Below are 18,043 nucleotides of genomic sequence, written 5' to 3'. Positions count from 1 at the left end.
AGACTGGAATCTCTTTATCCATTCGTGTTTCTCCCATGCAACAGCTGTGCAGCTGGTTCTAGCTGGGAATTAAGTGCAGTACGTCTGCGGTCAGGAGGGACCTCAGCTCCGGCCCTCCCATGTGCATGTAAGGAAGCTATAATGTCATGCAATTGGGGCCGTATTATTGTTGCATGAGACTTGAGGAGTGATGTCAGAGGAAAGAGGAAACTAGCTAACTCCCAACTAAGGGAGCAGAGGTCCAAGTGAAACTGGCCAGAGCCCAACATGTTTCAAGTGATTTTCTTTTTCACTGCCCTTTCATTTCGTCTTGCTTATTAATTAGTTTAGAAATGGCAGATGATTATGTTATGACTAAGGGCCCTGCCGTGGATTTGAAGGGAAGTACATGAAATCCTGTAAAACGTCTATTCATGTCTTCTGGTATAGAGGAATTGCTGTATTGAGTTAATACGATTTGGTACTTGGAAGATTATAATGTGAAATGTTTTTGTTCACACTCAAAACTCTGATTTTGGATTACATGCATTGTTATCTTGGCCCATTGAGCACGTTGAGATTTTTTTTCCAGAAATTCTTGTGGAGATTATTGAAGTCTTTGTATCAGGAGAGAGGCAGGATCTCTAAACACAAGTGTCTATTAAATCTACAGTTAACCTCATTGATATCTAGGAGAAACAATTGAGAAATGTAATAGCTCTAAGGGATTTATCTTTCCTAAGGGAATGAAATAAACTGAAAGTGGGATTTTAAAGTGGCCCAAACACACTACTGTATGATTACAAGTGATCTCTTAGATATGGCAGAAGGGGAGAAAGTGTCTCCCTCTGGAGGAGGAGCTTGTAAAGGGTGCTGCGGTTCCCACCAGTTTAGCTTTCACCGCTTATCTTGATGAAGACAAATGAACACATTCTAGCGTCTAATGTTGCAATCTCATTTTAGAACATCTTAATTTATAAATGTGACTTGCATTAGTTTTATGAACTATTTGGCAAAGTGTAGAAAATCCATAGATATTTAGAGAAGACGAATTGTATTGGAAACACATGCCAGGGCGTATTTAAGAGATAATAAATGTTTAATTCATCCTCTAGTTCAGTAGATGGGAAGGTTATATGGATCTTTTTGACCATAAATCCTCTAAAAGAGCATAGGCTAATGATCAGTGAATGATACTTATCAGACTCCATAAGTGCTTCATCTAATAAATGTATGTCTCTGAGGAGAGATATTGGAATTCTGATCATGATGGATGCCATTTAACCTTGGGCAGAGTCCAAGATGGTTGAAATCAGGATCCCAAAGGAACAGTGATCATTCTCACATTGAAAAAAAAGAAGAGATACATTTGTAAGGCTGTGAGAAAGTTAATATTCGTTTGAATTCACTATGCACCAGGGTCATAAAACCGAAAATACACCCTTAAGATTCACACATAAAGTCTGTAATAACGCTATTTATTGATTTATCATGTTTTCCTTACTAAAGAGCAGTGGTTTTACACTTCTGCCATGTAGAAATATTGGTGTGAACTTGGTACACTGTAATCATATGAGACTCCAGAGAATTATAAATACTATTCGACAGACTCCTAAGGAGGGAAGGGTCGATGACACCATTGTGCAACAACGTCAAATGGATTAAACAATCCTTGTAAGGCCTTTCGCCTGCAAACTTCCAACACTTTCCAGTGTTGATTGGTTCACACTTGATGAAAACACATGCAACACTCTTTGAGGTGAAACAACCCACTTTTGTTCTTCAAACGTTGTCACACTAATTCATAAGGAAACGGTTCAGACTCATTTCCATGTGATCCACTATCTCTGTAGTGGTCTTTCTGTGGTCTAGTTCAAAGCTCTGTGCTGCCCTTTTCTGCTCTTCCAGATCTAGACCAGTGCTGTGTAATGTAGCCAAGTCTTTTCATCATTCGGGTTGGTCTGACTAAAGATATCAGCAGATTGGCTGGGGCTGCTGGGAAAATCCATTGTGACTATGTTTCTTTGGGAATGTGACTTCTAATGTAGTAGCACTACTGGGTGCTTCTTTTATCTGGCACATACTGCTCATATCTAGAGCTCTTTTACCAAACTATCTCTGACTCAGACTGTTCTCACCCTGGTTGACATACGTCTGAATACACACAGTCATCTAAAAAAATGCAACAACTAAAACTGAAATAACATAAATCTTACTAAATGAAACTATTTCTGGATGGGTATTTTTTTCCCCATTGTCATCATTTTCCAGACATAATTCTGTAACAAGACTGTTAGAAAATCACCTTCAAGAGAATACTTTGAGTAAAACATTTTAATGAAGAAATTATCTCTATATCTTAACTTCTATATTCATAGTACATAATTCTTTAAACCTAACAATAAATGGGCATCAATGAGGAATCATTTGTCAAAAATACACACCACTGATTTTCTGCTTTCTTTTTTTGAGGTAAATCATTTTTGTTTACATTGGTCAAGACATCGACAAAGTTATACATTGTAAAAACAATCAAACAATAAAATGAAAAAAAAGAGAGAAATAAACACATAAAGCAATTACACAAATTTTAGAATTAATACTCATTCAACAAAAACATCTTTTATCTGAGAGCTTCAGTGGTCTTAGTAAAAAACAAATATGCCTACTAGATTTCTACCCAGTGGAAAGGTAAGTTAATGATGAGGTTTGAGAATGACACCCCTCAGACCTCCTTTTAGCCCGTGTGTAAAAACACTTAACGTAGGAGATCATCAGAGAGAGCGGTCGCAGTCTGTTAGTGTCTGCACGCTGCTGGTGCAGTGGTCAAATGTGTAGCCCTCCTTCACCGGGACTCCGAGTGCTTTAATATGGTTAGTGGAGCCGGCGAAGGGAGGTCACAGCTGGAATGGGTGTAGACAGTTAATGGTGGCGCTGGACGTGGGATGAAGATGAAGGGTAGTTCATGATAACAGCAGAACAGGTGCTCCAATGGAGAAGTGATGGGTGGTTACTGTGTGTGGTATTTTACCACTATAGACAACCGAAGGATAATGGCTAGTGGTTAACCTCAGAGGAAGACTTCACGCTGCTAGGAACGTACATGTTTGTGCTTTAAGAGTTCTTTCCTGACATCTTCATCGTAATGGTTTTCACCTCTGTGTACTCTTTCAGTCCGATCTCACCCCTGGGGAAAAAAAGAACAACGGTGTCAGCGTAAACAAGGATGTATAGAAAACACGATTATTACGTTATATCCTTTTTTATTGCACTTACAGTTCACGACCATTGCCTGACATTTTGAATCCTCCAAAAGGACACTGGCATGTCAGGGCATTATAACAGTTAATCCTGTACAACAAAGAAATTTCACAATATTAGTGATTTCATGATATTACATTCCATTCTGTGAATTTAGAAAGAAAAAAACGTCTGTGGTTAAAGTTGCGATCACATTGACGAAATATAGGGAAATCTTTCACCCTCAGGCCGTGTGTCCACCAAAGCGTTTTTTTTAGCCAGCTGAAAATGCTAGGCCCTCTGCTGAAGACGCCGAGCTGTGTGTGCTTGAGAGCGTTTTGGCAGCGCAGTTTATTTTTTTCAGTTGAGACGCATCGTTGCTATGATACAGAATATCCGTTGGTCCGTGTGGTATTAGTCCCGCCCCTCCTCCACTGTGATTGGACGGTTGGCTAAAAAGTGACAGTGATGAGCGCTGCGTTTTACCCAAAGTTGAACATTCTTCAACTCTCTGCGACCTGTAAAAAACGCCGAGCGCTCGGCGCTTGAGCGTTAAATACTCGCTCAGCGCCTCGCTACGCTCCTGGCGTTCTAAAAGCGCAGCGCTCCCATTGAAAACAATTGAAAAAACACGCCAGCCGCGTGAAAAAAACGCTTTGGTGGACACACGGCCTTACAATCACATGGATTCCTATTTAAATTACTGGAATTCTCCCATGAAAATTTAGCAAACAAAAGGTAAATGTGACTGCACCTTAAGGCATACGTAACCCAATAATATTAGGGACCCAAACAAAACAAAGTGGATGGCATTTGTGTTGCTTTCCATTTTCTGGTGATATAACTCTTACCAGACAGTGCCGGCCTGCACAGCTGCAGAGACTGTCATGGCCTTGTTGAGGTCTCTGGTGAAGACTGCTGCTGCCAGACCATATTCTGTGTCGTTGGCCCTCTTGATCACTTCTTCAATCGTTTTAAACTTCATGATCTGCTGAACTGGCCCAAATATCTACAATAAAAGTTTATTATTAATATTATTATACTTTGAAATTCGAATTTAGATGTATTATTCTGAGATAAAGAAAGCTTACCTCCTCCTTGGCAATGCGCATGTGGTCCTGTACATCGGAGAAGACCGTGGGCTCCACAAAGAAGCCTTTAGAAGGAGGAGCTTTGCCGCCACACTCCAGTTTAGCTCCCTCAGTGATGCCGCTCTGAATCATCTCCAGTACACGTCTCTGCTGCTCCACACTCACCTGACACAGTCAAACAGAGATGATGAACTACTGAATCCTGTGTCTATTTTACTGTGGTTATATGGAACTTTTGTAAAACGGGCAACAAAAAACTTTTAAATAATAAATTGCTTAGATTATGCAGAGAATATATATTTTGTCTTGTCTGGTTATGAAATGTCTGATACAGGTTGTGCTGCTTAATATTTTTTTTGTGGAAACCGTGATGCATTATTTTTAGGATTCTCAAAAGAACAGCATTTATTTTAAATAGCTATCTTTTAACATATAAATGCATTTGAATGTCACTTTTGATCAATTTAATCCATCCTTTCTGAATAAAAGATTAATTAATTTATTTATTTTATTTTTAAATACTGACCCCAAACTTTTTAACAGTAATATATATGATTTATATATGATATATTTTCTATCTTTTTATTGTTTCAGGCAATTAATTGGGTCTTACCTGAGGTCCCTGCTCAGTGGTTGGGTCAAAGGGATTTCCCAGTGTCCTTCTCCGAGCTCTCTCAACACTCCTTCGCACAAACTCATCATAAATGGGCTCCTCCACAAAGATACGGGAACCAGCGGTGCAGCATTGACCGTTGTTGAAGAAAACACCCTGATGGGCCTGTTCGACTGCCAACTCAACTGAAAGAGAGAGAAAGCACATTATTAAACATCTGCCAGTAATGGACACTAATTATTAGTGAAAGGTGTGAAACACTGGGATTTGTAAAAAAAAAAAAATTAAATAAAAGTAAATAACAGCCCAAACAACAGGTGATAAATAAATCAGGACAGTATTTTTAAGTCTTTCAAAGTAATTTTTTAACAGACTATAGTTTAAGCAGTTTCTCCCCTTGTTCTTCTGGTGTGTCTGCTCATATACATACATGCGAGTATGTGCATCTGTGTGAGATAATGGACACCTGGGAAAAGGGTGGACTGGCAGGCTGTGGCTTTTGAAGGGTTAATGGAGCAGGCAGATTTACGGCTTTGGTGTGATGGGTCCGGGCAGGGTCCATTCGGCTGATTTACGGGGGGGCCTTGCTCACGGCTGCTGAAAACATTTAAAGCTCAGACTAACGCCGAGGTTTGGTGGGCTACTTAGAGAAACTAAGGACCAGGAGTTTAGGAAGTGAGATAAGCTCATTTGCATATATATGGGCCTTTCCGAAATATTTTTCCGAAATATGCCCAGACGCAGCTCTAAAAGATCCCTAAAGGTCTTTGATGTGAAGTGACAGAGAAGGTCTCTGGGGTAGCACCTGTGCACAAACTGTTGCAGCGGGACAACAGGAGGGCGGTCGTAAAACAGTGTCTGAATACTTACAATCAGCATCTGCAAAAATGATGTTGGGACTCTTTCCCCCGAGCTCTAGCGTGACTCTCTTCAGATTGCTCTTTCCTGCTGCTTCTTGGATCAGCTTGCCTACCTGTGGAGAGAGAGGAGAGCCGCTTTAATCACTGGGACACCACTGAAGAGCTTTACTAAATCTCAACATCAGTGGGATGCTGTCATTAATAAATCCTGCAGCATGAGGAGGCTCCCTTTGACAAGACAACCAGCTCCATTATCAGGCCCCTGAGCTTCGGCTCACATCCTAAATATCTATTAGTGCTTACGGTGACAGCCCAAGAGAATGGAATGTCCTACATGCAACAGTATCTGTTGGTTAATTCGAGAACAGGAAAAGCTGACTGCAGGTTTGTGTAGGATGCTCAACGCTGTTTGGAGTCACAAAACAACAGTGAAACAAGACCCTTAAAATGCATTTATTGGCTTGTTAGTCCATAAATGAAAACATATGTAGGCCTATGCTATGTGTGATTATTGGTTTCTCCGAACTCAAGGAGTACATTTCTTTTTAACAGAAGTCTACTGTTTTATAACTCCATGTTGTTTGCAGCTCTTCCCTGAATCGATTCAAATCCAAACTGAACTTCACACTTCCCTTCCCCGAAAGTTTCACATTAGTGGTGGACTGGCTCTCATCTTACATGCTGTTCAGGCCCTTGTAAGCACCGCAGACATCGCACAGCTGCTGGCCGTGGCGTTGCTTCACATCTCAGAGAACATTATGCTCACATCAAACTATTCGCTTCCAACTGTATGTGTGTGTGTGTGTGTCTGTGTGAGTGAGAGAGAGAGATAGAGTTTTTCAATCTTCACAGCCAGCTCAGCGCTTTAGAGGCTGGAAAGCAGCACTCTTAACCATAAACAAACATTTGTACATTTTTCCTTTCTGCAAAACATACTTACTGACAGTGAATATTTTCTCTATCTGTTTTCCATCAGATAGCGGAAAGAGAAGGGGAGAAGACAGAGGGAAAACAATCTTCCTCAGTTCCCTCTGACACTATCGTTCAGTGGAAAAATGGATGAACGTCATACCTCTCACTGATACTATACATATGTGAGTGTTTTTGTCAGTTTTGGGGAAGCTACTTTAGTTTTTAAAGCTACAAGGTTGAAGAAATTAAATTGTAGTAAAGCTATATATAGCTAAACCAGATAACTATAGTAATGAGGATGTTCAAAAGAACAGCCTTAATTTGAAATAGAAATCTTTTGTAATATATTTACTTTAACTTTTGAGTGCGAGTGTGATTTCCTCAGCTCAGACATAAAAAAAATTATGTAGTACTTGGTTGCACTAACTGGTGTAACGCTAATCGCTGAAAAAACGTGTTGCTTAAAAACCATTAAGTTACTATGCTTTGTTTAGTTAGTTACTCCTGGTTTGACCGCAGGTATGACCATTATTTTGTATATAATAATAATAATAAAAAATGTGGTTCAATGTGCTTTTTAATTCATATAAAACCTAAGAAATATAAAAGTCACAAAGTTGCTATAGACTCCACAAATAGCAGCATTGGGCTGGTCATAACACCAAAATCCTTCACTCCCTCAGGGAGATGCTCCCCTGTCCCCCCCACCCCTGGTTCAGTCCTCCCTTATACACAGACGGCTGAAGTGACTCAGAGTCTGTGTATGTACACACACACACACGCACAGCATGAGAGATCTCGGCTGCCTAATCATGTCCAGATTAGATCCCAGCGACAGCCACAGCAGCAGTGCTGACGCGACGAGAGGAACCAAACCTTCACTTCGCTGCCAGTGAAGAGGAAGGGCGGGAGGTGATGAGTTTCCTCTGAAAGTCAGTTAGTGGAAGTGTGGGTGAAGACGAGTGGGTTGGTACAGTTTTCACAGTGACGCTACACTCATTTGAGGATTTGTGTGGCCTTTTGTTTGCTTCTTTCCAAGTCTCAGTCATCACATTCTTGTTTTATCAATAACATTTTGATTTAAAAGAAAGAAATAGTCATCGCACTCATCAAAATAGGAGAGAACTGGGAAATGACTTAACTCTCATTTCCCACAAAATAAAACATCTGTTGCATTCCAACAAGTGTTTTTCAAGGGCACAAGCTTAGTTTGTTTTCTGTGGAAACAACACTTCTGTTTGTACTTCTATCAGTGAGAGAAGTCTTGTGCTATACACAGACACATAAACGCCATTCTCTGTTTCTTTAACAATGCAGATAAACACTAAGTATATTTACACTACTTATACTGAGTTTTTCATATTTTTGAAAGAAGGTTCTTATGCTCACCCAGGCTGCATTTATTTGTTTAAAAAATACAATAAAACAGTAATATTGTGAAATATTATCTATTTTAAAATGTAATTTATTCCTGTGATGGTAAAGCTGAATTTTTAGCATCATTACTCCAGTCTTCAGTGTCACATGATCCTTCAGAAATCATTCTAATATGCTGATTTGGTGCTCAAGAAACATTTCCTATTTTTATCAATGTTGAAAACAGTTGTGCTGCTTAATAATTTTGTGGAAACTGATACTTTTTCTCAGGATTCTTTGATTAAAGGGGTCATGTCATGAGAAACCAAATTTGCCTTGATCTTTTGGTATATAAGAGGTCTTTGTACCATTAAAACGTCCTGCAAGTTTCATAGCTTAAGACGTCCTCCCCATTATAAACGAATCATTTATTTAATCAAGCTCTAAATACAGCTCGTTCTGGATCCATGGTAAGAAGTGAAGTCACGGTGTGAAGTGACGTACCCGCGTTTGCATATGACCGCCTCTAGCACAAGACAACTACGCTTTAAGCGCAAGGCAACTACGCTCATTTCGTATCGTTGTCGCCCCGCGCGCCTCACAAGTGTTTAGTCGACGGACAGCGAGTGGACGATGCCACGCAGATGTGCTGTTCCTGGCTGTGGACAAACAACATCTTTGAATACGCTGCCGAAAGATCCAGACGTCAGGGAAAAATGGATGCACTTTATTTTTTGCTGACGTCCCAGTCACGGCAGTGTTAATTTAAGCGTTTGTTCTTTACATTTAAGCATGACTGTTTTGAGAAAAAATCCCAATATAATGCTGGCTTTGCCAGAAAACTGTTGCTCAAAGATAAGTCCGTGCCAACTATTCTGGGCTCAACAACGACGACGCAAACTTACTTTTTATCATGGCTAATATAAACACATTTGTATAAGAGAATCTTGAAAATATGTCGCCTTTCTAGTAGGCCTACATGTGATAGAAAATTAAAAATTTTGCCTTATCAATGCTGCATCTTCAAATATGGCCTGTGCATGGATTTTTGTCCGTGGTACACCCTATCATTTCATTGAAATTAGTTAAATAATGTTAAACTGTTAGCAAATTAAGCTATAGGATAATTATGCAACAATAATCCGTTTTCAAGTGTCTCGGGTTACAATTTTTTTATTAATTCAAAATAGTTTCACTTTCCATGTGGACACGGGCTGATCCAGTCTTCGTTGTTGTGGTGATGGTTCATTTTCCTCTGATTCCAGCTCAAACATAATAAGGTTTTATCATTGCAAGAGCCATCGCTTCGCATGCATCACCCGCTACTAAACAGTTGCACCGAATCCGCAAATGTTCTGGCTGGGGGCGTTAATAATTGATGCATAGGCACTGACGTTAGCCAATCATAACAGTGGGCGTTAACACTGAACTCTTAAAGGGGAAACACCCCCAAAACAGACTGTTTGAATCAGAGGATGAGAAACAGGGTGGGAAAAGGTCATAAATCACTACATTTTAAAAGTTTTTTGTAAAAAAAACTATAGTAATACTATAATTGCACCTAAGGGAACATAATAATAAAATAAAATAAACCATGTCATGACCCCTTTAATAGAATGTTCAAAGAACAACATTTATTCTAAATATATTTATTTTTGTAACATTATAAATGTATTTGCTGATACTTTTGATCAATTTAATGCATCCTTGCTGAGATCGATGAAGACTGTAGCTCCACTAGGCAAAAAACCCCACTGTAACTTGATTATAGCGGCTGGGCATGTAAACAAACTCACTTTTCCGGTCAAGCTAACAAGCCTTAGCTCTATCTACTCTAAACATCACCAAATTTACTTCAATTAATAACAAAACACATCCTACATGTGTAGGAACAGATCAAAACATACACTGAAATATTTCGATTTATGAGATTCTCTAATTGAATAAAGGGCTTAAGGGTTCTTACCAGCGAGGCAAGTGTAGCTAGAAATAATCACTGTTTAAAATACGCTGTCACAGCAGAATTATGTCGCTGTCAGTGAGGCCTATTTTCAAGCAGTAAATTCTCTGTGCCTAACATGGTGCCTATTTTCAGTCCCTGGCTTTCTATTAAATTTATACAGTTGGCTTCAAAGAGTCATTCTTCCTCTAGGGGCCACAATGTAACTGTCTAACGTCTGATGCATAGAGCTCAATAGAAAGGGTAGTCATTATACAGTATGCACAGGACACTTATAAAGTGTAAATGAACTCAGGTGTCCAACCAGACTGGCACGCCATTAACCGTACAAATCAAGTAGGGGGCCTGGTGTCCATTTCTTGTTTCTGTTCCGTGCTTATGACAGACCACCTGTGGATTAACATCTCACTCCCACATCCACCTAAAACCTGTTTATTAGAAATGATTTTAGAAAGCCAGGTGGTCCGCTAAGCATTGCTTGTTGTGAGAGCGGGTGTAGTATGAGATCAGAGAGTCCCCCTATAAACGCAACTTCCTCAGACTTCTCATTATAGTCACCAGCAGTATAAACACACTAAGCCTTCAAAATTGTACCTTTAAGGGTACAACAGCTTGTCACAGGCAGTACGAGTGGGCTAAATGGACAACTTTGTACTTTATCTTTGTTCATAAAAGGTGCATATCAGTACCTAGTATACACTTGGTACTACTATGAACCTTTTAGGATTAAATAAGATTCAAGATTGTCCCTTTAAGAGTACTGCCCTAGTGACAAGTTGTTGTACCTCTAAAAGTAACACTTTTTTTTCTGGAAGTATTGACTCACCAAGAGCTGGTGCTCATCCCAGTGATCCCAAATGCCTTTGTCAAGTGTACACTTTGCCACATGGATTAAAATGGTCTAATGGACTTCACAGATGCCTAAATGAAGACCACAAGACTACGTGTCCACCAAAAGAGGATGATGGAAGAGGGAGTGATTCTTCCATTGTCTGATAGGAAAATTACCTCAGTCGATCCTGTGAACGCCACTTTCTCTATGCCCATGTGCGAAGCGATCGCGGCTCCCGCGGTTGGCCCGTAGCCTGGCAAAATATTGACGACTCCCGGTGGAAACCCAGCCTGTGAAAACAGTATGAGAGGAAAAAGCTTTAGAGGAGAGCTGAGCCAAGAACACCACAGGCCGTGGAGGGGGAATCCAGACCCACCCCAACCTCCCTACAGGCCCTGTGGAAGAGGGGATGGACAGAACATCAAAAGGAAGAGGAGAAAGTAGGCCTCATAATCCCAGAGAAAAGGAGAGGCAGAACAACAAAGGTCTGGGTGTAGTAGGGAACGAATGATGAAATATCACTCATTTGCATGAATGTGTGTTGATGTTGCTTTTGTATCACTTTGATCATTTTACTGCTTTATTATGAATGTGATGTGGTCAGAATAGATTGACAGATGTCGTAATGTTTTATCCCTTTATCCAAAACAATGCTGTAAAATGACTTTGCTGTACCTCTTTGATCAGAGCACCGATGTAGAGGCAGGTGAGAGGGGTCTGCTCAGCAGGTTTCAGGATAACAGTGTTCCCGCAGCTCAGCGCTGGCCCCAATTTCCATGCTGTCATCACCAGGGGGAAGTTCCACTGTACAGACATAGGTCAGGAACTTACTGTGGGAGCTCGTTCAGACAACCACATATCTTTGGTTCTTTAGACCATAACTACTTCACTAATGATTTCAGAATCCTGCACACTAATTTGGAAACCAAATGTTTCTAAAACACAGTTTCACAACTTCTGTATCAACTCAGCCTTGTAACTTTTTTGCCTGTAATTCTCCAACAATGCTCAATGACCTGCTAGACGGACCAGATTTTAATATTTAGGGCCAGATTTACTAGCAGCTTGCGCCAGCTCAAACCCTCTTTTGGTGTTAAAAAGCTACTGTCAGGATTTACTAATGACACGCAGTGAAAAATTAGCGATGAAAAGGTGTGGACGGTTATTTTTGCGGCTGACCTTATTGCATATGCATTTGTAGGAGTTTCCCTTTCAGACGCAAAATTCATGGAAGGAGAGTATTTAAATGAATCATGCAAGGTGATTTACTAAGGTTTATGCTAGTCAGTTTACTGGTATTTGCGCCATTATTTACTGCCTCAAAAAAGCATGTCTTAAACCAGACGCTAATTTGTGGTTCTCTTGGTGGATTGTGTTGGTCATCATGGAAATGATCCGGCTGCGTCTGTGTTCTTTCATTTACACGTCGTCAGTAGATCACTCGCAGAACTTTCCACTCCAAACGGTGCTTTTTTGGAATTGCGCTCTCACACTAATTTGCCCTGTTTAGTAAATCTAGCCCTTGATGTGCATTGTCATTTCTTAAGTCATGAAGTCTAGAGTGCTAAGCACTGACTTTATCCTCACAATCTATTGTTTTTGCTTCTTCGTTTCTATTTCTGTCCCTCAAGTATACCCCCCACTCAGGCCTGCCTTTCTATTTTATTATTTCTCAGTTCCTTTTTCTTTCTTTTTCTGCCTTACTGGCACTGGCCATGACCTCCTTTTGCCAGTCTGTTTGTAGCCAATCATATAGTGGCTGATAAGAACACTTTCAGTGACCTGTGAAATATATTTAAAAGTCACGATTTAACGGAAATAGCAACAGATCTTATCTTCTGTATTATGATATACATCCGAGTGAAATTACAGGGGTAAAAAATGAAGGGCATGGACTTGTTGTAACAAACAGTTGTTAATTGATGAAGGCAGATCTGAAAGCAAGCTTGCAGGCGATTGAAATTAGAGTGGAAGGTTTTAAGTGAGCTAAATTATTGTAGTACATCACAAAAGAGAAGTCTGTCCTTTCACAGAATGATCGAAATTCCCTTTTTTAATAAAAAATGACAAGGTCCAAAAATATATGCATAGATGCATCATTCACAATAAGAAGAAACTAAACCACTACCCAAACCTCAACAAACCTGTTATCCCTGACTAATGTGTTCAACTAACTCCCCATTAAGGACTGTGGAGATGGTAGAATTTTCAAGCAAAATATATTAAGGAAAACCAAAAATACGGCAAAAAAACTCACAGGAACGATCTGTCCACACACTCCGATGGGCTCATGCCTGGTGAGTGTGAAATATTCCCCATCTGTGTGACAGAAAGAACAAAAGGAACCAGAATATTAGTCAGCATGGGGTAAAATGGTGTCAAATACACTTTATACTTATGCTTGGACAATAAATCAAGACTGCTGAAATGAAATTGAAATGTGAAAATAAATGATATTTGATCAGTGGTGTCAGAGCAGAAGATACAGTAGGACGGATAATATTAGCTGACATTTTTACTAACAGTAGACTAAAGTTTTCAGTCAAAAGAGCTTTAGATAATATGACCATCTACAAAAGACCCTGTTTTTGTCTTACGGCAACATGGAAAAGAGTGCAATCACGCCATCCCTCGCTGTGGAAACATGCAGTTGGCGGAACGCATCTGGACGAGAGGCATGCCAGCGATTCATCTCACTTGGTGGCCAGATAAGAGAAGGCCAAAAACACACATTCTGTTTGTTTGTGCAGTAATTCTATTACGGATGAGATTGGAAATGAAATAAAGCAAATCATTGAGTTCCCACTATGCAAGTTTGGTTTAGCAACACAACAAAGGCCCAGTGCTGAGCTCCAGCGCTGACAGGGGGATTTACAGTTCTTTCCCCCTCCATTCTTCATTTTTATTTCTCCTGCTGTGAAATCGTATCATAACAGCATGCAGCAGCATAGGTGCTTGTTTGTGTAAGATGAGAGAGTGAATTTGACGGAGACATTATCAAATACAAGATTGACTGGATTGTGTGCTTCATATACCGTATAGGACAGCACATGCGCAAATATTAGTGCGCGAGCCAATCGGTGGTGACAGACAGTGTTGGAATGCACAATAATTACACGGACGCCCGACGGCGGACACCTCTCCTGCTTCCCTCTAACCCATGTGGCCCATGTGACAGGGGGGCCCTGAAGGCCGGCTCCACAATCTCCCCCGCGCACACACACACACACACATACTTGCACACTAATGGCTGCACCGTGACATCAGAGCTGCAAGTCTGCTGCTGTCCCGTAGTCTCCAGGCTCCCTGCCGCGTTCCTTTCAAACAACTAAATTAGCCAGAACAGACCCCCAGTGCCCCCCCGTGCCCCGTAGTGCCCCTCGGCCCCGTAGCTGTCACTGTGCTCCACCGATGGCAGCGCTCCACAGGAGGGCGGCCATTAGCACTCAGATTTATAACTGTTACGGGACCTCGTCTGTTTACCCTCAGTGCACCTCCATAACCCCACAACATCTCCTGCAGGCCTCAGAGAAAACACAGCTCTACCTCAGCTTAAAGCTGCGCTCTCTCTGCTCAAGGTCAAACTTCCTTAAATGTCTAGGATGGTCCTACACCTAAAGGTCTGGGTTGACATAATGACAGTTTCCAGTGCAGTGCGTCTGTATCCTCCATGCTCTCCGAAACGTCTGCTTCTGCGTTGTTGTTTCACCAGCTTTCATAATCCTACAGTTTATAAGTAACATTACTTATATTTGGGTATTTATAATTATAATTAAACATCTAATATATACATAACCATTTAAAGGTTTGGAATTAGAACTTTAAAAAAAAATGTTTTATGCTCACCAGGGCTGCAATTATTTAAACAAAAATACATTTAATTATATTGTAAATAAATATTATTATTTTAAATATTTAATTACATTTTAATATATGTGACCCTGGACCACAAAACCTGTTACATTGGTCAATTTTTTTAAAAATTGAGATGTATACATAATCTGAAAGCTGAATGAATAAGCTTTGCATTGATGTATGGTTTGTTAGGATAGGACAATAATTGGCCGAGATACAACTATTTGAAAATCTGGAATCTGAGGGTGCAAAAAAATCTCTTTTAAAGTTGTCCATTTATGTTCGCGATTGTGCTGCATCCACTCACAAAAATAAATGTTTTATATCTTTACGGTTAGAAATGGAACATGATCTTTACTTAATATCCTAATGATGTTTGGCATAAAAGCAAGAAACACTTAAAAAAATATATTTTACATATTTTAGTGATATGTTTGGAAATCCAAAATAAAGTGTAAAAATAATGACAATATTTATATTTTCTATGTTCCACCCTTTAAGAAATCGAAACAAAAAAAGTGCTCTACCGGCCCACTGCTTTGGTTAAATCCGTATTTCTGTTTGTGAGCGCCTGTTTACTGTGAGCTGAAACTTTGTGTCCTGGCAATTTAAACTTGGTTACTGAAATGCTGAGAAACTCAGCTGAAACATAGTCAGTGAATATGTAAACAGAATACACTTTTAAGACCCCCAACCTTTTGTTTTGATTTCCTTTTGTTAGGGGGCTTCAGGCCTTAATTAGGGAGGTCAGACCCCCCCCCCCCTCCCCCTCAAACTTCCCCATAATTTTTATTTATAAGTCTTATTCAGAGTTTTATGACAGGATGAGTGTGAGCTTACCAGTCGGAATCGTGGAACCGTGGATCTTATCTGCCCATCCAGCGAAATATCGAAAAGTTTTAATGGTTCCCTGAAGGTCCACAAAGAAGGAGGGGAGGAAAGGTTTCCCGCTGTCCAGAGACTCCAGGGTCTGGAAGGAGAGAAGGCAGATGAGAGTGGGCGTGTGATGAAAAATCACTCATAAGAATTAAACCTGACACCCATGCTGCATTCAGACTAAGCATATCTAAAGCACACACTTACATCTGCTCCCCTAGGAAAACATGATATTCATATAGCCATCACCAGAGACCTGACATTGTTATCTCTGTGTCACCCGGCCATGATTTCTAATCGCCGTGGGATTAGATTGATATAAAGAGTGATCATAACCACATGGACATCGCATTTCTCTTTCAAAGCAATTCACTCTGACATTTGTTCAGAGCTGGATGGAGAAAATCTGTTGTTTCAGTCCATTTAAAACAATGTCTAAACTGTAACATGAAAGAGATTTATTTAAAATGGCCATAGCGCGCTCTAGAGAGCTGCACGCACGAAGACAAACATAGCACTTTTGTTTCTGAATCTGTCTCTTCAGACACATCTCCGTGAGTGGGAAGTAAAAGCAGATGTCCACGGCAGAAGAACGCCGGAGATAAAAGCACGTCATGGCACAGAACAATACCTCTCTTTTACGTTTCGCTCCTATCCTAAGTGATCGTTAGCACCCAAAGGTCATGTGTCCCAACTCGGTGTTGTCATCATCGTGGGTTTCAGACATTTGCAGAGCAAATCAAAATTGTTTGAAAAACAACAACTCCTACAGCTCCTGCCATGAAGCTTCAATAAGCTCGAGGCAGACAGACAGGTCCACTCATTAGACACTTGCTTATTGTTGTGAGCGTCTTTGTCTGCTCAGATGGCTCTGTCCTGTTAAATCTGATTCTCACTCACCGAAAACTGGCACTGACTAGAACGAGACGTGGTTTAAGTCTGCCCAGAGAACCACTGGTTTGTGAGTGAAGTGATAGATATGAGGGAGTCAGGACCAATGTTACAATAGACCATGGGTCAGGCATTTTGGTTCTAGTTGAGCGTAACTTTTGGAATCAATTATCAGATATATTAAAGAAATGTATAAATATATATATATATATATTGTATATGTTTGTCTACCTGATGGAGGGGCTTTAAATAGGTGTCCTGAAAAAATAAAACGTATCTTTGTGACAGCTTATACTCAAAAAGATTTTTTAAAATTGTCCCACCTGTTAACCAATCAAAAATAAATAAATGTGGATCTTTGCTAATGACCGCCCCATTAGCAAAGATCCACATTTATTTATTTTTGATTGGTTAACTTGTTTCTGGAAACAACATTGGACTACCTGTTTTATGACCAATTTGTTTTCAGTTGTCAATGGCCCTAATATTATTATTTAATCGTTATTGAATTTCTTTTATTTTTTATAATATTAGCTATATGTTATGCCGTGGCTCTTTTGAAAAAATGCATTAACTAAAAATGTTAAAATGGCTCTTTGGTCAAAAAAGGTTCCTCACCCCTGACCTAGACAAATAAATGCTGTAAAAGTATTGTTTATTATTATTCATGATACCTAATACATTACAGTAACTAATGTTAACGAATTTCACCTAATTGTAAGACTTACTGAATAGGCCTATATAGTATTTTAAAGATATATTTGGTTTGAGGGTTAATATTTGGGTCTGGCAAGAGTGTTGGACGGAGTACTCACAGCAAGGTAGGCGCTGTCTCTTTCCACTAGGTCAGCTAGTTTGAACAACAGCTTCCCACGTTCAGATGCATCCATCTTCCTCCATGCTGAACCCGGAGAGAAGGCCGAACGCGCAGCCTGCACCGCTTTGTCCACATCAGCCTAACAGAACGGCAAAGAGAGAGAGAGAAAAAAGAGGGAGAGAGAGAAACAAGAGGGAGAGAGAGAGTGGAGAGAGTGGAGAGCACTTAATGATATAACCTCATCCTGTATACAGGTGTTTGTCCACCTCTGGGACAAATGAAATCCATTCATTCCGGATGAGTCTCAATGACTTCCCCAGTTGCACGTTCAGGGGGTCTCTGTTTCCTGTATCCATTCTAGTTTTCCACACTTTCTGCCTGATTTACAGAGAGGAACTACAGCCTTTAGCTTGCTTAACCACATTAGACTGAACTACAGCCCCCTCCCTCCCTCTCTTTCAATGCTGGATGCTTATTCATGCTGAGTGAAGGCTGAAAGTGAGAAGCACAATAGCGGTGCTGGACGACTAAATGTCGTCCAGCAGAGCAATTGTGCCAAACCTGTTTCTGGCAACGGTTTGACCAATTACCAAATACACACTTTGCTGACAAACACTAGCACGCTAAGAAAGCACAGACAGACACACACACACACACACACACACCTTATCTGCTTCCTGGACGTCACAGATTTTCTCCCCTGTAGCCGGGTTGTATGTGGTGAAGACCTTACCGCTCACAGAATCATGCCATTCGTTATT

General features: G+C 40.3%; 1 protein-coding gene across 2 annotated transcripts in view; it reads right to left on the bottom strand.

Moving 5' to 3' along the window:
* Positions 1 to 2,295: 2,295 nt before the first annotated feature.
* Positions 2,296 to 18,043, bottom strand: part of aldh1a2 (aldehyde dehydrogenase 1 family, member A2) — a 22,597-nt gene continuing 6,849 nt past the window's right edge. Inside the window, exons 1-12 of one of the 2 annotated variants that reach the window (XM_079588466.1) lie at positions 17,948 to 18,037; positions 17,281 to 17,421; positions 15,539 to 15,668; positions 13,101 to 13,162; positions 11,519 to 11,647; positions 11,020 to 11,133; positions 5,794 to 5,896; positions 4,924 to 5,108; positions 4,311 to 4,475; positions 4,071 to 4,228; positions 3,256 to 3,330; positions 2,296 to 3,166 (exon numbers count right to left, since the gene is read on the bottom strand). In XM_079588466.1, coding sequence (XP_079444592.1) covers positions 3,094 to 3,166; positions 3,256 to 3,330; positions 4,071 to 4,228; positions 4,311 to 4,475; positions 4,924 to 5,108; positions 5,794 to 5,896; positions 11,020 to 11,133; positions 11,519 to 11,647; positions 13,101 to 13,162; positions 15,539 to 15,668; positions 17,281 to 17,355 — 1,269 coding nt within the window. In that variant the 5' untranslated portion in view covers positions 17,356 to 17,421; positions 17,948 to 18,037 and the 3' untranslated portion in view covers positions 2,296 to 3,093. Of the gene's footprint in view, positions 3,167 to 3,255; positions 3,331 to 4,070; positions 4,229 to 4,310; positions 4,476 to 4,923; positions 5,109 to 5,793; positions 5,897 to 11,019; positions 11,134 to 11,518; positions 11,648 to 13,100; positions 13,163 to 15,538; positions 15,669 to 17,280; positions 17,422 to 17,947 lie in introns of both variants that reach the window. The other variant, XM_079588467.1, reaches the window with a different exon arrangement.

Source organism: Phoxinus phoxinus (genome assembly GCF_949152265.1).
Source record: "Phoxinus phoxinus genome assembly, chromosome: 2".
NCBI classification, from domain to species: Eukaryota; Metazoa; Chordata; class Actinopteri; order Cypriniformes; family Leuciscidae; genus Phoxinus; species Phoxinus phoxinus.
This window is presented reverse-complemented; position numbering and strand designations above follow the sequence as displayed.